The sequence below is a fragment of the Dioscorea cayenensis genome, chromosome 11 (assembly GCF_009730915.1).
Source record: "Dioscorea cayenensis subsp. rotundata cultivar TDr96_F1 chromosome 11, TDr96_F1_v2_PseudoChromosome.rev07_lg8_w22 25.fasta, whole genome shotgun sequence".
In the NCBI taxonomy this organism is placed as follows: Eukaryota; Viridiplantae; Streptophyta; class Magnoliopsida; order Dioscoreales; family Dioscoreaceae; genus Dioscorea; species Dioscorea cayenensis.
This window is the reverse complement of record NC_052481.1, coordinates 4,111,668-4,127,315: the sequence shown is the minus strand read 5'-3', so window position 1 is coordinate 4,127,315 and position 15,648 is coordinate 4,111,668. Positions and strand designations below refer to the sequence as shown.

General features: G+C 32.0%; 1 protein-coding gene across 1 annotated transcript; it reads right to left on the bottom strand.

Annotated features, from left to right (window-relative positions):
- LOC120271814 (protein HAIKU1-like) lies at nt 1-1,375 on the bottom strand. Its single transcript, XM_039278488.1, has 2 exons — nt 431-1,375; nt 1-334 (listed from the first exon to the last, which is right to left on the bottom strand). Exon 1 carries the CDS (start codon nt 1,250-1,252, stop codon nt 446-448), a length of 807 nt encoding a protein of 268 aa, XP_039134422.1. The 5' UTR covers nt 1,253-1,375; the 3' UTR covers nt 1-334; nt 431-445.
- Nucleotides 1,376-15,648: the final 14,273 nt, after the last annotated feature.

Below are 15,648 nucleotides of genomic sequence, written 5' to 3'. Positions count from 1 at the left end.
TGTATATAATTCTAAAATTCATTCCAGAACTAAGCAATACATGAAATAACTGTTAATTTCCAAACTCTCTAATCTGAATAAAATTATTTAACAACAACAACAACAACAACAACAAGGTCACGAACAAGCATACAGCAGATAATAATAAGTACAAGAATATTCATCTAAATAAGGCGCACCACTATGATTTGATGGCGACCTACCTCAAGCACAGCTAGAAGAGAGTAAAACTATACCAGATGCCGCTGCCACCACTGCGGATCAAAGTGAAGCCACTAAAGCTCTAATAAATATCCCTAAGTTTTCTGTCGTCTTTCATCAGAACATATAACAACTGGTAAAGTGAACTATCAACAATTTGATACAAGAAATGACTCCAAAAGATTTTAAAAAATAAAAAATAAAAAAAAAAAGGTGATGAATCCTTTACCGAACTAGTTCCACGCTACATATCTCTCCACCTTGGGCTGTTCAAGGGGAGGAAGCCAGAAGGGGAGGGCGGGAACAAGAGGCCGGGAGAGAGCGGTGGCTGAGGGCCAGGGCCAGGGCCGAGGATTCCGGATTGGGAGAAAGGGGAGAAGGAGAAGTTGGGGGTGAGAGGGGGAGGGTACTGAAACCCAGGGGAAAGGAGAGGGTAAGGGGATCGGGGGGAGAGGAGATTCAAGAAAGCACTTGGGGAAGGCAAAGGGAGCTGAGAGCCAGGAGAAGGGAGAAGAGGAGGGATATTAGATCGAGGGGAAGGAAAAGGGGGATGATGAGGAGGGACGAGAGGAGTATGGTGAGCGCCATCGGAGTGGAGCATGGACTGTTCAAGATAGCGCATATAGGCACTGACGGGGGATTCAGCAGGGGGTCCGACATGCCACGGGACGCCGACGGGGCGGGTAAAGGCGGGATTGGGAGGAGGAGGAGGAGGAGGGAGAGGGCGAGCAATAGGGGTGAGAGGAGGAGGGCGGATGCGTTGAAGACGCTGAGAAGGGGGTTTGGGTGGAGGAGGACGAGGAGGAGGTTGGGGAAGAGGATCACGAGAAGGAGTACCTGTGAGTTGTTGGACGATGCTGCGGAAATCGTTCTTGGAGATGTTGTAGACCTGGGGTTGGGGTTGGGGTTGTTGCTGTGGAGGGGGAGGAGCATGGAGGTGAGGATGAGGGTGAGGAGGACGAGAGAGGGAGTTGGGTTGGTGGAGAGGGCTCTTGCGGATGTTCTTGCCGAGCTTGTTGATGCCGAGATGAGGGTTTCGAGGTGCGTCCATGGGGAGAGGTTGATCGTGGGTTAGGGTTTGTGGGAGGAGAAGAAGACTTTCGAGGGAGGATGGGGGAATTTTGATTGGGGAAAGAAAGAGAGAGAGAGAGAGAGAGAGAGAGAGAGTGGAATGAAGTCAGTGGGTGGGATTTGAGTGGTATTTTGGCTGGTAATTTGGCGGTGAGTATTTCTTGATTTTTGGATAAAAAAAGGGCTGATTTTTGGGGTTTTGTCTTGTAGGACAAAAAAAAATGGGATTCCAATTTCCAAGTCTAGTTTGGACCAACTGTTGGAGGGCTAAAAAGGACTTGGTCTGGTTAACTTCCAAACACACCTGTAGGTCTCTATTTTTTTTTTTTATTATTATTAGTTTTTTATTGGTTTTTTTATGATCTCGTCAAATATCACTTTTGCCAAAGCTCATATAATCTCATATATCAATTTAAAAAAAAAATTTAAAGTGTTATTTGTTTTTGAATTATGAATTCTTTTGTAGTTCACTTGAAGATGAAGAAGCAGTGCATGAATGCGCTATGCATTGTGAAAGTGTTTGATGGAGTGGTTGATTAGCCGGCCTTTAATAACAATGGGATGGTTGCCCCCTCCCTCTCCCCTCCCCTCCCCTCCCCTATCCTTTCACCCTTCAAAGTAATTAAAAAAAAAAGGCCAAGAGACCCAAGATGAAGAGAACAAGGAGACATACAAAAAAAAAAAAACATTTAAGGGCCAAGAAGATAGATGGGTTTTTAATGTGAAGTCATTTAAACTACCGAGAAGCCAATATGACAATGAAGAAGGTTATGAAAGAGAAGTTGATTGCAAGATGGCAAGAGGGTGGGGAAAGTGACGGAGAAGAAAGGAGATAGAGAGGGAAAGGTAGGAGATGAGAAAGCCACAAAAAAAAAGGTAAGAAGAGGAGTATTGACAAGGGAGATGAGGAAAGCAATGGAAGGGAAGAGGAATGCGGCGATGTGAACATTGTGTGTGAAGCCTGAGGTGGCTAACAATTGATAGAGTTGGTTGCTAGAGGAGTGGAGTGAGCTAGGGGTTAGAGTTTGGGTTAGAGTTTAGGAAAAGAAGTTAGGAATGAGAAGAGAAGGGTTAAGAGCTAGTCCTTGACGAAGGTGGAGATGCATGCAAGAGGATGAGGTCAAGAGATGAATGGATCATCAGCCACCTGTGCTATGCATGAAAAGACGGAAGAAGAAAGATAATGGAGTAAAAATCAGTTATGTCTAGCCCAACCGAGTGCTCAGTGAAAAGACGGAAAAAAAAAAGATAATGGAGATAAAAATATAATTTTATTAACAAACTAAATTAATCTTTTAATTTCAAGATTTTAAATGGTCATATGAACCCTTGAAAGGGTTCAAGAACATACTTGACTTTTCAAGGGTTTTAATGATCTTGTGCAAATTTAATTTGGAAAGGTCTTGTTGGCACTTTCTTGAATTAAGTTAAGAAAAGAACCCCACTCTGATTTTTGTCCACTACGGCCTCCATCTAGACTTATAATATTATATCATTAGTTGTAAAATTTTATTTTAAATAAATTATATAATTATAACAATATAAATATTATGTGTAAGGCTTAATCTTTTGAATTAGCTTTTGATAAAAAAATTTAATTAAACTTTAAAATATTTAATAATCATAACAAATACAAACTCTAATGGAACATTTTAATTAGATGAGATTGTGGATATATTGTGATCTTGTTTTAAATCTCATGGTTTTCACCCGTCGCTAATATTTCTACATTGTGATGACCATCAACTCACCTTCAATCAAGTATAGGAGATTTAAAATTTTATTGATAAATAGGTTATTTTCATTGTAATTATTAGTCTATATAGAAATTATTCTTTTTCACCATTATGATTTATTTTTATTATATATATATATATATACATGTCTAAATTGACGTTAAAGATTTGAATATGGGATACAAACAAGGTACAACCCCCACAACAAATAAGTAAAGGGTTAGGGATTCTCACTACATCTCTAACTTGAAGAGTTCACATTGTTGGGAAGGTTTGTCACCTTAATGTCGGTTCATCGTCATCTAAAGTTGTAATATGTGCCAAAGGTTAGGCTATTGAAATAGCATGTGAGATGAGTTCACGATGCTATAAAAAATTTGGACCTATTAAAGAGTTAGACTGAAGATGCTTCTAAGTCAATAGCTTTTATCTTTTATATATAGTATAAGATGGGCACATTTCTGGGAGTTGTGAATAGTGGTTGTGTATGGGTGGTTCCAGCGCCCACGTGAGCGCGGCCCCATCCCCATTTATTCCACCGAGACTTGTGCACGTCCCTAGGTCTTTAGTGGGTTCGCCCCGCTCTTTCCCAAAAATGGGTTCAATAACCTTGTATTTTTTTTTAACAAAAACAATTATTTTATTCCTTCTTAAATAATTGCAATTACCCGGTCAAGATAGAAAAGTGAGACACTAGATACCTTTTAACAAAAGTGTCGTTCTCTTTTTAACTTTCCTCGATATTGAAGGTTCAATCACCAATACTTTATCATAAGCAATAAAATTCTTTGATTATGAGAATAATGGCGATTGTTCTCAATTGAGGTACATCACAATTATTGCCGAATCATATTATTTATGACTAGCCAAACATAAATCCTCAAATATTTTTGTTTTTAAATTTTATATATAGATTTTTTTTTATTGAACTTATAAATACATAATTATTAATACTTAGGATATTAATATAAAATAGTAATAATAAATAAAAATTAAAATAAAATCCTAAAAAATGCAATTGCTCTCTTAAAATCTCTAAAAAAAACATTGCATATCGCATGGATTGGTGAGTTTTTTTTTTCTCTTTGATCAATTATTTCTAAATTTATGTTTTATTTTTATTATAGGGATTTTTCTTTTTTTCTCGTTTGTTTTATCGAATTTAATTTTTTTTAATTTTTGTGTAATTATTTGTTATGTAAAAATATTTATATTTGATGAATGATTGTTAGATATTTGTTAAATATTTGTTTTATTATGAAAATTGTTGTGAATAAATGTTAGATATTTGTTATGCTTATTTGTTATGAAAATTTTGATTATTTATTAAACTATTTGTTGAATATTGTTGTATTTAATAATTAAATTAGATATAAATTGTTTAAAGTTGTTTTTAATTACATTATTTGTTAATTTAGTGCTTAACTAGTTGAGTTAATCGCTAATTATATAGATATGACAGTTTTACACATAAATCAAATTTTTAAGATGGATATATATTTTATATTTTTGAAATATTGATTATTATAATCTCAAGTTTAAATTAATAGAATTGTTTATATTTATAAACTTTTTAAATTTAAATTTAGTACTACTTTAATATTATTCCTGGTTCCACCACTGATCACAATTATATTCATAGAAAGATATCAACAATTGGAAATCATGTCAATAAATAGCCAAAAGGATCCTAATAGATCCCACAAGGTGTCCTTTATTTTTTATTTTTTAGTTTGTTGTGATTAGATTTAAAGTTATGAAACACATAATTCTCTTGTATATGTTGCATTGGACAATTCAAATTTGACAGAGTATGCCTTTTAAGTAATTATTGTAATAATAGAGTTAGATTTCTTACTTGTGGTCATTACTAGAGGTTTCTTTTTTATAAGCATTTAGCAACTTGTCTATCCAAACTCTAGGCATAGAGTTAGAGGTTGAGGACATGTACCAATAACCTATTTTGGTTCTATGTTTAAGTAGACTTTTTATCCTCAATTTCCCTTGATAATTGATCAATAAGATTTGGATTTTTCTATTGGCATAAAATAGTGATTTTTTGTGAAGTCCCACACCATGCCCGAAGAAATTCGGGGATCCATTCATCAAGATTTGAGCAAAACTACACAACTATATGTAGTCTCTAGTTCATGAAAACTTTGTACAATTAACCTTTTAAGATAATGAGCAAGCATAGGAACCAAAGCGTCTTTGCTTTGAGCAGATCCCCTATAAAGTATTCTACAAATTCAATATTACTCGCCCATTAAAAAACGAGATGTATTTAGGAGGTGGGTTGAGAATTCTGAGACAGGACCAAGAATGACACCCTACCCATAACCCTCCATATTCCCAAACTTAATCTTAGCCTTTACTAATAGACTTTGCATACATTGATAATAGGAAATTCCTAAAAATTATTTTGACATAAATAAGTAAATACCGCCTTTAGTTTTTTTCTCTACTTTACGTGTAATTATAAAACATTGGATATAGAGTATATATTATTTTGTCTGTAACCCAAGTGATTTTTTTTATGTTATTTGACATAACAGATATAATATTTTATTTACTTATATATTATTTGAAGCTTACAAGTTTGTTAAAATAAATTTAAATCAAGAAAAATAAATAAAATGATTGTTAATTTTGGATTATATAATTAAAGATGAAGTTTTCTTATCTGGACAACATAGCCATGGCTGAGAACTCATTTTTAGCCTTCAAAAGCATAGAATCCTAAGCCATATCATTAAAATCAACTTTGCTAAAGTATTCGATGTGGTGGACTGGGATTTCCTATTTGACCTCATGGGTGCACATGGCTTTGGATCTCAGTGGATTGGTTAAATTAAATCCTTGACCTCATCTAAAGTCAATTTTCTGATCAATGGCTAGCATTGTAGCTATGTTAGATATCACAGAGGTCTACGACAAAGGGGACCCTCATCCCCACTTCATTTTACTCTAGCCTCGAGTGTGCTTAGTTTAAAGTTCAATCATGCTCTACACGTACCAGGGTTCTTTACGATGCCCACTTGGCAATCTTAGAAACATATGTCACCTATAGTACACCAATAGTCACTTCAGTTCTCTCCTTCCTTGGTAGTTAAATTATATCCTTTTGTGGAAATTTAAATTCTATTTTCAAACTCTCATTCTGGGTGATTAAAGCAATTGACTGGATCAAGAAGGACTTCATTTAGTCTAGCCCTAATATTGATTAACTTGGCCCTTGATTAGTAAATTAGAAGTGGCTTTGCCAATGTCAAGAACAAGGCAGAGAGTGTATTCTAAACTTGGAGGAATTCAAGAACGCTTTACTTGGGAAATCATGATGGAAGATTTCAAATGAAATTCCCTCATATAGAGCCAAAGTGATCTAATATAACTACTACCATAAGTCCTACACATGGAATCTCTTCTCCTGACCTTCCAAGAGGAGATCTTTTTTTTTGGAATGTGGTTTTGAAATGCATGTCTACATTTAGAGCCCATGTCTCCTTAGAAATACAAGATGGTGTTACTAGTCAATCTATTTTGGTTTGACAAATGGGTTGATAATTGTGCTCCCATATACCTCTAGCCTAAGTTGTTTAGGGGCTCCACGCATCCTTATAGAACAATACAAGAACTAGTGCACTTGCTGCAATCGCCTCTAACACAAGTTGACCCTATGATCATAAATAGACTTAATAGAAGTGCCTCTAATCCTCGGGGATCTAGAGACTATAAGCAGAGGAGTCTAACATCTAATGATCGATTCATAATCAAATTCTTTTATGAATTCTTTTAATCATGGCGATACTCTTTGTCTAACGACTCAAATTATCTAAAAAGGTGCATGCCCTAAGCAAATTAACATTTTTAATTGGTTAGCATGGAACAACATCATACTCATCTTGGAGAACATGGGTGTGAGCAAATGCAACATGCTCTCAAATGCCACCTATGTGCTCTGTCATGCGATAATTGAATTAGCTGACCATCTATTTCTTCTCTGCCTCATGGCTTCGCATTTGGCATTTTTTCAGCCAGGTGTTTAGCTTCCACTACCATAGAGATCCAAATTGGTTTTGTTGAATCAATTGATCGTGAAAGAAAATCTTTCACGGAAAAAGAGATGAGGATGCACAAACTGTAGGGGAGCTAGAGGGCCCAAGTTTCCTACCTAGTCAAAGAAGTTGGGGATCTCCTAACTAGGGTTATAACTTGGAATATTTAGCTAGAAAGGAATGCTTGTAATTTCTATAATAAATTTTCTCCATGTTCTTTCATTATTGTTAAAATAATTTACATGACCCTATCATATAAATAGGATGACATTTTAAAGAACAATGATTTATATTTAATAGTAAATAGTTAACATGATGATTATTAAATATTTATAATATAATTAATTATTTATTTTAATTTATTGTTATTAACTATTTCATTTAATTAATACAACGTAAGAAAATTTTGATATACTAAATAATAAATAATTAACATTATTTATTATTATTAAGTATTTGCAATATATTTACTTATTTATTTTAATTAATTAAAATGAAATATTAAAACTAATTAATATAACGTATGACCATGTAATTTAATATTATTTACCAATATAAAAAACAATTGTAATAGTAAAATTTCAATCATGTCTTTTATGTAAATAAGATGACATTTTAGAAAACAATGGTTTACATTAGTAAATAATTAACATAATTATTATTAAATACTTGTAACATATTTAATTATTTATTTTAATTTATTGTTATTAAATATTCATCTAATTAATATAACTTAAGAAAATTTTGATATATTAAATAATAAATAATTACCATGATTTATTAATATTAAGTATTTACAATATAATATCTTATTTATTTGAATTAATTAAAATAAAATAGTACAACTAGTTAATATAATGTATGACCATGTAATTGTGATATCATTTACCTTATATAAAATGACAATTGTAAAATCCATTGGCAAAGTATATTTTTGACAATACAATCTTAACAATACAAAAGAGAAGTAATATTATCAAACCAATCTTTCAACACCCTATCAAACCCATCATTTAACAATAAAAAAGAGATGCAACATTATCAAACACATCATTCAACACACTATCAAACCCATCATTTAACAATAAAAAAGAGATGCAACATTATCAAACCCATCATTTAACAATATAAAAGAGAAGTAGCATTATCAAACCAATCATCAAGTAATGTTATAGTTTTAATATAACTCATACATAACCAAGTTTTAGAAAAGTAGTGAGAGTGGTTACAACATAGTACCATTCATAAGATAAACATTTTTTCATTGAACATAATAAGCAAAGTTGAAGCTTTGTCATGGTATGGCTCTGGCATGGACGTCATTGCCTCTTCTACATTGTGTCCTTTCCTACAAATAGATTGAACACACCAAGCAAATATTAGATATGTGAATTAATGCACAAAAAATGTCATAATTGTGAAATGTTGTCATGAAAATCATAGTAATGAATAAAAATAATAACATGGATATGCCAATTTGGAAAATTCCATGAACACCAAGCCAATATGATAAATAACATGGAATATGTACAAATCAAGCCAAAATGACAAATAACAAAGAAATACTTGTACCTCCTAAAAGTAGGCGGCAAAAACTTAGTTTTTTTTGTCATCGGGCAAGTCCCAAAACATATTAAGCTTTTCCTCGTCTTTTCTTAAAGATTGCATTACCACAAATGCTTCATCTTCAGATAGCCCATCAATGTTGAAGATAACTTGATTCGGTAGTTTCTTTTTCTCTTGAACTTCCTAATGAACAGCTTCCCAAAGCGCATTAGCATCAGCATTTCGAATAGCACATTCAGCCATTGCTTTGAAGCCAGGGCCCACCAAATCCACAAAATGGTGAAAATTTTCTGAAATTGATGGGATATTCGATTCTTTCGCGCATTTTTTTCTTCTTTTGGGAATTAGAGATTGAGGCATCATTATCTGAAGTTATAGGCGACGGAGGCTCTGCATGTTCATCTGTGGGCATGAAAACATCTTCCATATGAAATTGAGTGAAACTGGTGTTATCGTCCAAGCTAATGTTTTCATGCATATATTGGTTGACATCATCTCCAAGGTCACCCCTTGCATTGCCTTGTGCCCTATCCTTTGTGAAGACTGGAGCGAGATCATTAAAAAATGAAAAGGACTTGCCATAAAGTCCTGCAACTTCCTTATGATTCTGTAAACAAATTTTGAAATGAGTGTCAACAATAGCAATTTAAAATTAAGCATTCAAAATAATTGACAAATGATGGCAAACTTACCTTAACAAATTCATTATATGCGCTTTTCTCACATTCAATGGTACTGTGCTTATTGTTCCAAACAAAGCCACTGACTGAAAGTATATCTGCAATTGCTATAGTTTTGGTTCTAAAAAGTTTCACCCGTGACTCTATATTTTGGCACAACTTTTAATGTAGTATATGAAAATTTATCTTTTATCATTTTATCTAATTGATGTAAATAACTATTTCTGAATCCATTCTCAGCTCGCCACATTATATTTGTCGATAACTCAACTAGAGCTTCAATCAAGGCCTTGTTTACTTGTGTAGTCTAATAGTTTTTGTTTATACCCATACCCTTTGCTGTGATTCTTGATCCATCCTAGAATAAAAAATACAATATGACACACATGTCAACATATTCAAACCATTCCATGTATAAAATATATTTGTTGTAATAAAAAAAAATAATTGTTCATTACATGTTTGTACATAATATCATTCCATGTTCATTCCATATTAAACAAAATAATATTTCATAGATAAAATCATTCCATGTCATGTAATAATAATATGGAAAACTGTTCATCAAATATAACAATACATAAAAATTTTGTAATTAATTTGAACGCCAAGTGTTAAACATTTCTGTAGCCATGTCTAGTCTAAATTGGGTCCATTCATCTATTGGATCAATTGATGTAATAATATCGGTGTCATATTCAATGTTGTCCTCCATCATATTAGAATTAACTTCATGCTCTGCAGGGTTTTCTGTCATTTATTTTCGAATAAAGTTACGTAGAAGACAACATACGTTAATAATGCGCCTTTGAGTAACTATATTGTAAAAGCTTGGACTTGATAAAATTTTCCAATGAATTTTTAAAAGACTAAATGTCTTATCAATCACAATTCTAGCAGCAACATGTTTCATGTTAAAGAATTCTTGCGTCGTAACTGGTTGTCGGCTATTTGCCCATGAACTTAAGTGATAACGTTGACCCCGAAAAAGTGCAAAAAATCCTGATGAATTTGCATATCCAGAATCAACCAAGTAATAGCACCCTAATACGCAAAGAAATGTTTGTTGGTAGCTAATATCATTACTAATAAAATTAAGAACATGTTCTAGTTACCATTTTGAACTTTTAACCTATTGGGCTTTCTAATAGCGTCTCTTAAAACTCGACCGTCATGTGCTGAACCTTTCCATCCAGACAATACGTATATAAATTGCATGTCTTGCTAGCAAACGCTGAGCACATTAGTAGTTATTTTCTACTTTTCTTGTTCTATATCTTGGGCGATCAACTTTTGGCACATTTACACGAATATGACTTTCATCTAATGCTCCAAGACAATTCTACATTGAAGTAAACATCTTATTATTAACAAGGCATCTACCATATTTTTCCAACAACTATAAACAATTATTGTGTGAAATTACCTTAAACATTTTCCATCTATAATCATTTGAATTTTCGAGAATAGGTTTGGGTTTCTTCAATAGTACATCATGGCATAGGATAATTACCTTTAGAACGGCATGAAAATGTCGGCTAACCGTCTTAGCTGATCTAACAAAGTCAAACTTAATTATCCTATTTTTTATGTGGTGTGCCACAATATTTAAGAACATCACGATCATTTCATCGACCATGATATTTCTCATACCGCGAAGCCCACCGGTAGTGGTCAATAATTGACATAATTTATGAAAACAATGACGATCCATCCGTAGTTTATCAATACACTTGACATCACTCTCATAAACTACATAGAACATGTACTCATGTTGTCTACGACACCTATTACATGTTGACTCAATCTCATAATGGATGACATTGTCTTGATCATTTTCCTCATTGTACAAATGGTGACGATGATGTTCATAACGAAAAAAAATGCATGCATACATCATGTGAAGCAATTGCTCCGCATGAACATCTTCCACGTTTTCATTAGCCATATCTAAAATTTACAAATGAAACAAGATACGTTTTGTAAGAATGATTAAACTATGAGTTAAACTATGATATGTATATATGTCATTCGTATACAATAAATAGATGGGGAAACCATCTGGTTGATGCAAAGAATCAGTTCATGTGAAAAATATGCATGTAAATAGATAAATTATCTAAAAACATTTTCAAAGAATCAGTCCCCTTACGTCAATTATGCTCATATTTTTCTAATCCAGTTAAAGCCATTGATTGACTCTAAAGTGGAAGATGGTGTCATTGTTTTTGATATTTAAACGAGATAAAGTTGTTGATTTTTAGCTTAATCCATTCAACTATGGCAGTTAATAGGTCAAAAGTGTAAATTTAAATTGAATGTGATGCATCAGAATTAATATATTTATTGAGTTTAAATATCAACATAAATATTTTTTATTTTAAATGCCAAAACAGATACCAGATTCTGTTAATATATTAAAACTTTTATCATGGATTTATATGAAGATATGGGGATGCATCCGTGTTATTTGGGATAAATTAATTTTAAATTAATTATTTATCTACAATATAATTATTCCTATAAAAATAAAAAGGTTGGGTTGGAAACTTTTAACAATGTGCTAGAAAACATGAATAAGAGATAAGCACCAATGTTTTTATTCCTACTTAAATTAAAATAAAAAACTATTGTTCGCTTTTTCCGGGCAATTGTATTATCATACCAATAAACAATTAATGCTATGAACTATAAAAAGAAACAAGAGATTAACAAGTAGATAAAATAGAATTTCTAAGAAAGTAAAAAAAAAAGAAGAAGAAAAGTTATGAAAAAATTGAACAATTTAAATAACATGTAAATAAATAGAAACAAAATATATCTTAAAGGGAAGATTCTAATTGATTTTTCTACCAAAATATTTCTTAAAATATATAGTAAGTAAACGAGAATAAGCTTGATGATATGATATCAAACTTGGCATATGCTTCTATAGCCTAAAAAACTAACATAATAGTAAATGTTCTATCAATAAAACTTTCCTTCAGAGTTTAATAAATAAATGAACAACATTACTATAAACAACATGATGATCTAAACTTTAACTAAATCACCTGGTACATTATACAAAGCTATCAGATAAGTTCACTCATAGGGAATTAAAAAGAATTTAAACCTAAGAGCATTCACAAAAATAAGAATAGAATGTATTGGCCCACAAGCAATTACTAAATTTTCACTAGAGGTTAAATGCAAAGCTCTAAAATTATTATGATTCAAAGGATAAAGTTACTAAACTTGATATTGGTTGCAACTGAAGAATCTAGGTTCAGTGTACATAGCTTTAATGGGTTATATTGACTTAATGCATAGTTAAAAAAAACCTGGTTAATGTTTGAGGCCAGATCAAAGAGGAAGGGAGAGGAGAAGGACGAGGTCGGTGTCGGCGTTGGTAATGGATCTGAAGCTCCGAAAAGAGGGACAATCAGAAGTAGATCTCAATGGGAAAAGAGGAAAAGGCAACTGTGGATCTCAACAAGGAAAGAGGAAGAAAAAGGTGGAAATCTTTTCAAAAGTAAGGGTAAAATAGTCATTACATAACTCAGGAGTCGAACTCCCCCCAATTTTGACAGGATTAGGAAGGCCCCACATGCAGTCTTCCCATTACCATGCTAACCCTTAACTCACTCCTTCCCTGGTTGCCCAACAAGGGTTTAAACCTGATGGGTGCATCATATTCCCACTTCCAAGGCATGAATCCAGGTGCCAAACACCCTTGGGAGGGGGTAAATGAAAGTTTTATAAGGGAAGGTTATTGACCAACCCTTGCTTGGATCCAAGGTTGCATGGAAGGTAAAGTAGTTGGGTGTTAAATGGAGGGTTGAAAAACCTCCATTTAACCCCCTTTTTCAACCCTCCAAATTGGGGGGTTTTGGATAATTGGACTATTTCCATGACCAAAATACCCCTTTTAAAATTAGTTAATTATATGCATGCCTCATATTAAAGTCATAATATATATAGGTCTATATTAGAATAAAATAGTAAAATATTGTAAATTATCAAATAAGAATATTTAATTAACAAAAATAATATTGTATGAGTAAAATTAGCATAAAATATAATTTATAGCTTCAAGGGTATTTTAGTAATTTTCATATAAAATCTTACCTTCTATTACACCCTTAATCCAAACACAACAAGGCTTGATAACCTTCATTTACCTTACCTTCAATCCAAATAAGGTATAACTTAAAACCTCCTTTTACATTAATTTACCTTGCGTTACCCTACTCTACCTTGACAAAACCTTTCTTCACCCCATCCAAGCAAGCCCTAAAGTCCTTTGGGCAACACATAAAACTAGGTGATCATTAAGAGATGACACATTAGTAGGGAGCGAATATAACAAGACCTATCTTATTTGTTGTTTTTGGGTTGGGGGTGGCGAACCCACTAGAGACCTAGGGACGTGCACAAGCCTCGGTGGAACAAGTGGGGACGGGGCCACGCTCACGTGGGCGCTGGAACCACCCGTACACAACCACTATTTACAACTCCCAGAAATGTGCCCTCAGCCGAGAATCGAGCTCTCACCATTCGGTGAGACCTCTATCGGCAACCCGTGTACCAATAGACCTGAAGGTCATTGACAACCTATCTTATTTGTTGTTGGTTATATGTTTGTGTTTGTTGCTAGCTTCCTATCTATGTTTTAGTAGTGTTGTATATGCTTTTCTTTCATCTTTGCAAATGTGTGCATTGGCATTGGACTATGTTTATAGTATAGCTCTTCACTTTTGTTGTACTTACTTTTTCTATAAAGAAGATGTAGTTTATCCACCATTTCAATAATTTGTTTTTTTTTATATTATCATTAAAAAATAAATTATTTTTTAATAAAATTATTATAAAAATAATGTTATTTGTAGTAACTAGTTTTGCCAAGAGTTTGTAGTTTTGCACAAATAGCGTTAGAATATAGAAGCACTAGTGACCAATAAAGTTAAAATTATTCGTCTTGACCCATAAAATAAAAAAAAAATTCATTTTACTCTATTATAATATATATGGTGTTTTAATATGCTAGGAAAGTGTATATTAGTATGCAGATATGATTGCATGAGGATAATAAAAATGTAAACAATTTTTTTATAATTCTAACATAAATTTCTTTGTAAATTATAATGCTTATTTGTGTAAAAGAAGATTAATGAGTATTTAGGCTGGCTAAATAATTGTAGTGTTTATAAGATTATTTTTTTCATTTTATTAAAAAATATAAAAAAAAAATGTATTCCATTTATCTTGCAGTGAGAATACAACTTTGGTTAGATATGAGCTTTGACTTCAGAGTCGTACAAAGATAAGTATTACTAAACCCTAAACCCTATAAAATAGAGACAATGACTAATAAATTCATTAGCATTTCATTCACTTTCTACATCAAACTTCCAGTGTTTGAATTCAACCGTAATCTTCCCATATTTTTTTATTTCATAATAAATAAATAAATAAACTTTGGCATTTTATCTACTCTTTAAAATCTATATGGAGCCATTTATTTATTTATTTAATAAAAGATTAAGAGTTTGAATCTCCTACCACTCAAATTTGTTTGTTCATCTTTGTTAAAAAAAGTTTATAGATTTATTTTTCATACTCATTTTTACATCATATCAAATTCATTTAAATAAAACTATAAAATTATGTACCAAATAATAGAATTATTTATAAAATAGAGACAATGACTAATAAATTCATTAGCATTTCAGTCTCTTTCTACATCAAACCTCTAGTGTTTGAATTCAACCGTAATCTTCCCATATTTTTATTATTTCATAATAAATAAATAAATAAACTTTGGCATTTTATCACCTCTTGAAAATCTATATGGAGCCATTTATTTATTTAATAAAAGATTAAGAGTTTGAATCTCCTACCACTCAAATTTTTTTGTTCATCTTTGTTAAAAAAAGTTTATAGATTTATTTTTCATACTCATTTTTACATCATATCAAATTCATTTAAATAAAAATATAAAATTATGTACCAAATAATAGAATTATTTAATACATTCATTGAAAGTATATGATGAAATGATTTTAAAAAAAAGCGTTTATAGATTTATTTTTCATACACATTTTTAAGTCACATCAAATTCATTTAAATAAAAATATAAAATTATGTACCAAAATAATAGAATTATTTAATACATTCATTGAAAGTATATGATGAAATGAAAAAAAAAAGCGTTTATAGATTTATTTTTCATACTCATTTTTAAATCATATCAAATTCATTTAAATAAAAATATAAAATTATGTACCAAATAATAGAATTATTTAATACATTCATTGAAAGTATATGATGAAAATGAAATGATTAAAAAAACAATTT

Excerpts from the sequence above, each read along its gene's own strand:
- LOC120271814 (XM_039278488.1), bottom strand. The coding sequence starts at position 1,252 with ATGGACGCACCTCGAAACCCTCATCTCGGCATCAACAAGCTCGGCAAG.